The 8,308-nt window shown below is 47.8% G+C and overlaps 1 protein-coding gene across 2 annotated transcripts in view; it reads left to right on the top strand.

Annotated features, from left to right (window-relative positions):
- The first annotated feature begins 1,355 nt into the window (after positions 1–1,355).
- The window catches only part of RNF217 (ring finger protein 217), a 125,643-nt gene continuing 118,690 nt past the window's right edge, over positions 1,356–8,308 (top strand). For both annotated transcript variants that reach the window (XM_081526136.1, XM_081526135.1), the window contains exon 1: positions 1,356–2,817. In XM_081526136.1, coding sequence (XP_081382262.1) covers positions 1,930–2,817 — 888 coding nt within the window. In that variant the 5' untranslated portion in view covers positions 1,356–1,929. The remainder of the gene's footprint in view (positions 2,818–8,308) is intronic.

The following is an 8,308-nucleotide window of genomic DNA, read 5'->3' as shown; positions in this document are numbered from 1 at the left end:
TGAGTTGCACTAGTTTTTCAAAGAATTAGCTTCTTCCAAACTGTCAAATTTATAAGCATATTATTGTCTGTAGTACTTTATTATCCTTTTAATGACTGCTGCATAAGGAGTGATGTCACCTATCTCATTCTTGATGTTATTGATGGTTGTTTTTCACTTTCTATTTTTATCACTCTTGCCAGAGTTTTGTTGTTGCTGTTGTTTAATTACTAACTCACGCCCAGCTCTTTTGAGACTCTATGGACTATAGCCCACCAGGCTCCTCTGTCCATAGAGCGGACATACTGCAGAATACTGGAGCAGGTTGCCATTTCTTCTCCACCCAGGGATTGAACCTGCCTCTCTTGTGTCTCCTGCATTGGCAGGTGGATTCCTTACCACTGAGCCACCTGGGAAACCCTTCCTCCTGCATACCTAATCACTTTTCTATCATTTGTATCTGATTTGGAAAATATTTTAGAACAATCCAATAACAATTTCAAGACAAAAAATTCTACACACTTCATAGCTCCTTCCTATTACATGAATGTGTAAATTGAATTCCCTCTCAAGATGAAAAAAACAAAGGTTGGCTTCCCAAAAATGTTTTCATTGGCTTTAGGGAACTAAAACGCACCAGTCTGGGTGACTAATACTTCCTGGAAAATAAAGATAGATCAACACATAATTAAGTTCTGGCTCAAATATAACTGTTGTCTTGGAAACAGTTTTGGGGATAAATACGGTTATGCTAATAAAACTTTTCATGGTTTCCACCAATGATCTGGTTTATTAATCAGGCCAGACCATCTTACTACCTTAATTAAGGCTATCCGTCTTGGAATATTCAAAGGGTTAAAAAAAAGTTCCAAGAGGACCTTGAAAAGGAGGAAAAGGGGATAAACCTGAACTTCGTTATTTACCAGCGCTCAAGGTTAAACGTACTTTTTGGCACACGTGTGGGTTTCAAACATCTTTCCTACTTCATTAAGCAGCAAGCCGAGTCGTATATACAGCATTTTGAACTAAGATTTCCTAGCGTTGTTTTTCTGAACCCCATCTTCGGAGGATTTCAAATGGACTGAGTTAGTGGACGAACTTCAGAGAAACAAGCGAAAGCAAAATCCTAAGTAGCCAGGATTTTTCTGGTTCCCGCTTTCAGTCAAGAGTTTTGTAGGAAGTTCGCCTCCGAGTGTAGCCCGAGGGGCAGCCTGCGGGCTCCGGAGGGTGTCTGGTGGGGGCCGAGTGTGAACTCCGGGCGCGGGAGCGCATCCCGGTCTGAGATCACACCCACTCGGGGTGTGCGTGAGTGAGCGCGCGGTGGCCGCGCGCGTGTGTACGTGTGGGGAGGTGTGCGCCAAAGGGGTGGGGTGAGGGGCGGCGAGGAGGGCTCTAGGTGAAGCACGAGGCGCGGGAGCGGGAGGTCGCGCGCTCCGGCCTCTCCCCCAGGGGCCGCGGCGGCTAGCTCGCGCTCGGGCTGCCCCTCCCGGTGCGCGCCGTTGCGGCGCCACAGGCCCCTCGACCCTGTGACCACCGCCCTCCGGCCGCCTGGCCCGCAGCGGGGACCGGCGATGGCGCGGGACTGACGGTCTCTTCCCTCCGGACCCTTCTGTCCCGCCCGGGGGCTCCCGGGGGCCGCGGCGCCGCCCCGACCTGCATGTGGGGCGCGCGCGCCGGCGGCCGGAGCGAGCGGCCCTCGGTGCCCCCGAGGCGGTGCCCGGCCGCGCGGGCGGACCGGGAGGAGGAGCAGCAGCAGGCCGGGCCGGGCTCCCCGCGCGCCGCCGCCCGGGAGCACGGGCTCCCTGGAGGGGCGTCCCAGCCTCGGAGGAGGGACCCGGAAGCAGAAGCGGAGCCCCGAGTCGAGCCGAGCCGCTGCCCCCGCTGCCCGCCGGCGCCGGGTGGGGGTCCCGGCGGCTGGATGGGCAGCGGCGGCTCGGGCCGCCGGCGGCGATGGGCGAGGAGCAGAGCACGGTGAGCGGCGGCGGCGGGCCCCTGGAGGCGCGGACCCCCGCTGGCGGCGCCGCGGGCCCCCCGGAGCCCCCGAGGCCGCCGGGGCACAGCGCCGGGGCTCCCGGGCCGCGCGCCGCCTCCGCCGAGCCGAGCGGCGGCGGCTGCGGAAGCGACTCCGGCTGCGCGGACGCCGGAGCCCCGGAGCCCGCGGGGAGCCGGGGGGCCCCGAGCTGGAGGAAGAGCCTGGCACCCGGGCAGCCCGCGGGACTGGCCCTCCCCGGGCCCCTCAACCCCCAGGCTTTGCAAAAGCAGCTGGCCAAGCAGGAGGAGGAGGAGGAAACGGGGGAGCGAAACGAGAGCGGGGATGAACAGCAGGAGGCGCCCCCCGGCGAGGAGCTTGAGCCCCCGACTCGCGTCCGCGTCGGGGCCCCGGACGGACTGGTCTTGGACGTGCTGGGCCCGCGGCGCCCGCCCCCGGCCAAGAGACAAGTGTTCTGCTCCGTGTTCTGCGTGGAGAACGACCTGCCCGAGGTGCCCTCGGCGGAGCGGCTGTCGCTGCCCGCGTCGCCACCTCGGGCTCCGCCGGTGACCAACCCTCCCAGCACCCCGTCCTCCTTCCCCAGCCCCCAGCTGTCGCTCCCAGCGGACCCCTTGTCCCCCGACGGCGGCAGCATCGAGCTGGAGTTCTACCTGGCGCCCGAGCCGTTCTCCGTGCCCAGCCTGCTGGGAGCCCCACCCTACTCCGACCTGGGTGGGGTCGGGGATCCCTATGCGCCCCTCATGGTGCTGATGTGCCGGGTGTGCCTGGAAGACAAGCCCATCAAGCCCCTGCCCTGCTGCAAGAAGGCCGTGTGCGAGGAGTGCCTCAAAGTCTACCTGAGCTCCCAGGTAACCTCAGCCCCTCCGACCCTCCTCTGTCCCCCATTCAGCTTTCCAAATCCGTGGCCAGGAAATCCCGCTCGCCAGCTCCCTGCTCACAGGAAGAGGTGATGAGCACCCTTACCAAGGACGTCTATCAGAGTCTTATATCTCGGTTGTTGCCCTTAGAATATTTAAGTGTGTTTGTCTTCGTGGATTAGCTCGACTGGAATTTAACTGTGGGTGAGCTATGGGCTTTGATTGGCCACCATAGAAGGAACAGGGTATGAATGCATTGCCCTCTGCTATTTCTTTTATTAGATTTCGAGCCAGGAGCTTGCTCAAAAGAGGAGGGCAGTTGAGCGCGCTTCAGAGGCCTGGTATCCCAGAAACTGACAAATAGTGGGCATAAAATAAATATGTACTGAGTTAGTGGAGAGAAGGGTTGCAATGAGTGATTCCTGAATTTGAAATTTTGCTACTTTCAGGTAATCCAGAGAAAAGTGTTATTAATTATGTATTCCTTGCCCCTGGGTCACTTTTCAGTTTCTTTTTCCACAGTAAAGTTGAAGTACTTTTTCTCACTGAAGTTTTAAGCCAGCAGAATGCTTTATTTCTTTAAGAGGGAACAAAACAGAAAAAGCAAAACACAGCGAAGCAAGGCTAAGAGGCTTAACAAAACAAGCACTGGTGAAACTTTCCTCCTCAGTTGCTTATTTGAAAGCTTGTTTTTTTTCTTGGAAAGTTGAAGAGTGCAGTTGACCCGCTTTCCTTCCCTGGTGGTGAATGCGTCCTTCTAGCAGTTTTCAGCCTGTTAGGTTTCTGCCAGTGTTTTGCACAATCCGGAATGCCCTTTGATCCCATGTCTGATTGTCCTGGGCCTATTCATCTTTCAAAACCCTGGGCTGTTCAGGTGCCAGCTTCTCTGTGAAGCCGTCCCTCACCCTCCAGGCCACGGCTTATATACTTTCAAACACTTCTGCGTGTCTTGCCTGCAGTGAAGTTGTTCCATGTGTCTGTTTGTCTGACTAGACAGTGTCTTAGAGCCCCTGTGTCTGATAGTTTCATGTTGGTATCCTTCGTCGTAACAGTGTTTAATAACTTTGGCGGAAGGGAACTAAACAGAATTTCACACTGTGCAGTTCCTCTGTGTATTGTGGCTAATCTGTGCTTGTGTCTAGACTGAAAGTGTGTACCTTGCCCAATGGAAAACACAGAGGGGAATTTAGACAGAATGGAATGTTACACAAGCAGTGACTTGGCCAAGATGGTTGAGATTATCCAAGCGCCTGTGATGTAAGCACGAAAGAGACTGTGATGTCTCTTTCGTGCTTTATCTGCAAACAGATACTTCAAACAGGAGGAAAGCCCGCTTCTCACTGTGGCAGTTTCTAGGATGTCACTGTCAAACAGTCAAGCAGATAGCCATGGGCAAAGCCCCGCGGTGGAATTCAGACATTCCCAAGCTATGGGCTCTACTCCAAGGAAGCTCCCTTGTGTGTATACAAGATGTGTACACACGAACAATACAAGGTAGCATATGATGAGATGTAAACAGAGTGACAATATCGTGTAGCACTTAAGCACTGAATATAAATAGAGTGTGGGTTTAGAGGTTCAAGGGAGGTGGTCATTAAAAGTTGGGGTACTCTGCTTTGCAGTTTGATTTCCTTAAGGTGGGCCCTTTCCTGAAAGCAAAATTTTTTTTGCCTCCAAAAGCTGATCTGTGTTAATTCTAAGGTCCCTTCTAGGCAACGACTCTGTTTCCGTGTCATTTAACCTTTCTGTATCTTAATTTCCTCATCAATGAAATGGAATTACAGTCCATGCTTTGTAATGACACACCAGTTCTAAAGCAAAACAAAATCAAACTGCAGTTGTTTTGTTGCCTTACTGAACCAGATCAAAAGGGCATAAAGAGTGCCCTCTTATTTTCTAAGGTTTCTTGGTTTTGACAGTAGTAAATCTGTCAGCTTGAACTTGGAGGCATCTTAAGGCTTTTTAAACTAAAGTGATATATTTGAAATAAAAAGTTAATAGTGACTTTTGTCATCATCTTTTGGATTTGTGCCAAATACTTAGTGTATTAGTTAATATCATTTAAGAAAATAGAGTCTCTATTAAGCATTTTATGCACTCATTAAAAATGCATACTAAATGTGAGTTGGAATATTGCCTGGTTAAATAATATTCTTCTAAAAGGAGCTGATGAATTCTTTGAAAGAAGGTACAAAGTTGGAAGACAGGAATGCAAATTTTTAGATGATAAGTCTTATTTCCGTTAGTGCCGTGGACTGAATATGTGGCAAAGGCCAGAGGGTAGGTGTCTTCATTATTTCAGCGTACACATAGGAGACTAGGTGGTGACTTAAATACCTCTATGCGTGCTCAGTTCATCAGTTGTGTCGGATTCTTTGCCACCTCATGGACTGTTGCCTGCCAGGGTCCTCTGCCCCTGGGATTCTTCAAGCAAGAATACTGGAGTGAGTTGCCATGCCCTCTCCAGGGGATCTTCCCAACCCAAGGATTGAACCCATGTTGCCTGTGTCTCCTGCTTTGGCGGATGGATTCTTTACCCCTGAGCCACCTGGGAAACCCAAATACCTCTCTGTGCATGCATGCATGCATGCTCAATCTTTTAAGTCATGTCTGACTCTTTGTGACCCTGTGGACCATAGCCCACCAGAGTCCTGTTTCCCTGGGATTCTCCAGGCAAGAATATTGGAATGGGTTGCTGTGCCCTCCTCCAGGGGATCTTCCAGACCCAGGGGTTGAACCAGCATCTCTTATATAAGTCTCCTGCATTGGCAGGTGGGTTGTTTACCACTAGAGTCACCTGGGAAGCCCAAATTCCTCTATATTGTGGTTTAAAGATAATAGTTTTTCAAAACAGTGATTTGAAAAACTAAAACTAGTTTTTCTTCAGTGATAAGAATTCTTCAGTTATCACTGTGCCTGGGGACTATGCAGAATCCTTCTTAGTGGAACGATTTTACTGGCCAACAGGTATCAGTTGCTGTGGTGAAGGACTGAACTGGTACATTATAATCTTTGGCACACATACATAGGGGTCGATTTAGAGGCCCTAGAGCACCATGACACAGACAGTGGGAGTTTAACTGGTTTGTGTTGCATGAGTACATAAATCTTTGGTGCATAAACTTTAGAAGTCCATTTCCAGTGGCCTGTGTGCACACGTATGACCGTGGCTTAGAGCATGCAATCCCAGGGATGTTTGTGGTCTCCTTCAGGGCACTGAGCCATTCTGAGGACTGACCTCAGCTGGTTTGGCCTTTACCCCATTTTCCTAGGAGGAAGGATTGTTGCTTTCCTTGTTTCACAGGATGATAGCGCACTCATTTCAAAAATTCTCCGCAGGTATCTTTCCTTGATGATTTTCATTTGAGATGGTAAAATCTGGTAGGATGTGAAATACTAATATTTAGCACTTTATATAAAGAAAAGAGAGAATTGGGCATAGGGCTTTCTAAAGGTAACAGCTGTTGTGACTTTCATCACTCGGCTTCAACGTGCTTGTGATGGCACATGCGTATGAATTGGAATGTATACACCTGTCAAATGAGTATTAATAGAGACAGGCAACACATTTCCTCGGCAGTTTGTGAACAAAACAGCTGCTAGATGATAATGTCCTGAAATGACTGTCTACTATAGTCACCCTAGAACCGGTGACCTAGGGGTGAAAGCTTCTAGATCCTTTTATTAAACTCTGAGTCATCCAGACCTTTATGGGTAAAAGTGTAGCCTGCTTTTTCCCTTTAAACTTTAAAGCAACCTGTATATTTTTAGAACCTGGCCTGTTCAAGATGGAGTTTGCCAGCAGCCACCTTCACTCAGGTGAATTGACGGATCCTCTCACGCCAGGTGTGATTCTGGTAGTCTTGAAAATGTGAAGAATAAAAGAGACTGAACTCTGTTAAATCACTCTGCGAATTTAAAAAGTGAGAATTCACGCATATGTAAACTTATTCTTCTGTGTACAGTGTGTGTGTGTGGTGTGTCTGTGTGTGTGTGGTGTGTATTTTGGAGCTGGGGTTAACATTCGCTTTCGCACCTTCCTGACTGATGCGGTTCTTTTCCTCTTCTGACTTTTTAATGCTATCTCTTTTAATAATTTCTTCATTTCCCTTTAATAACTTCTTTCTTTTTCCTCTTACTTTTCAAAATTTGATTTTAAATAGCACTTGAGTACTGCCGAGGAGTCAGTCCCCTGTCGGGGGCTGTTCCCTGGGCCCTCAGGAGCCGGTGCAGAGGGTGCCTGGGTGTCTTCCTTGCCAGGTCTTCCAGCGTCTAGAGATGACAGCGCTCCGGGGAGAAACCCTGCCTTGGGCTCCACTGCCTACGGGCCTCAGATAACTTGACTAGCACTACTTGCCTCAGGTGTCACCTTTAGAGTGGTGGTTTTTTTTTCTCCTAGAGTAGAGCTCAGCTTTTTGTAGTTGAAGGCTGTTCCTTACTCCTCATGTGAGAGACAGAAAAAGAACTTTAGACTTGAGCTCCCAGCTTTTCCTTAAGTGGGGATGAGGATGTGGGCAGACACTGAGTCATAATTACTTACAATTAACATTTTCATTTGTTAATGTACCATTTACACATATAACAAACATTTACCTGTATGTCAGGGACCTTGAGAGACTTTTTAAATGTACTAAATGCCCCCAACAAGCTGGCTTAGAGCCTTGTTGGCAGTGCTTCCTCCAAGCTTTATCTGGTGGCATAAATAAGCTTTCCTTTAAGTTCTCAGACAAGTGTGGGTCTCCTCTTCTCTTTCCTTTCTGGGAGGATTTTATTAAGCCAGTTCTGGAACACCAGCTAACCTTTTAGTAAACATATTACTATTCTTCCTTTTATGTTTATTTCAAAGTAATAAATGTTACTGTAATAAATTACTATTATAATTAAATTTTCTTAATTAACATATTTCTTAGAGCTCTTTGTAATTGTTGTAAATAGAATATTAGTTAATGCTTTGCTTCTTTCAAAATTTTTATTACTTTTGTGCTTTTGCAAAAAAAATATTCAAAAGAAAATGTTTTGCTAACTGTGTTGGGATCATTCATAAAAATATGGCCAATCTTTAAAGTTATGACACTTCCAAAGAATTGTTTTTTTGTTCACCTTCACTTTGTCAGCAGAGTTTTATGTGATAAACTCATTGAACCTTCCCAAATCAAGTTCTGTCTTAAAACAAAAATTCAGTGTCTTCAGGACACTTAATTCCTAGAATAAAATTCTTTTTCAAAGTGATCACTACTCTTTGCCCCATCAGTTTTGGGCAATTACACTTGAGCTTTGAAGTTTCCATAAATAACAACAACCATTAATTGAACACCTATATTTCAAGCAGTTTTTACATTTATTGTGCTTCAGTTTCTGTTAATATGTTATTATATTTCCATTTAGTGTATTTTATTATTTAATTTTAATTCCCTTGCATATTAAATACTTATTACATACCAGGCACTGTTGTTGGTTTTGGAAATACAGAGAACTGAAACGG

Source organism: Giraffa tippelskirchi, chromosome 9 (assembly GCF_054371585.1).
Source record: "Giraffa tippelskirchi isolate mGirTip1 chromosome 9, T2T-mGirTip1v1.2.pri, whole genome shotgun sequence".
NCBI classification, from domain to species: Eukaryota; Metazoa; Chordata; class Mammalia; order Artiodactyla; family Giraffidae; genus Giraffa; species Giraffa tippelskirchi.
The sequence above is the reverse complement of the archived record's forward strand: the minus strand, read 5'-3'. Positions and strand labels throughout refer to the sequence as shown.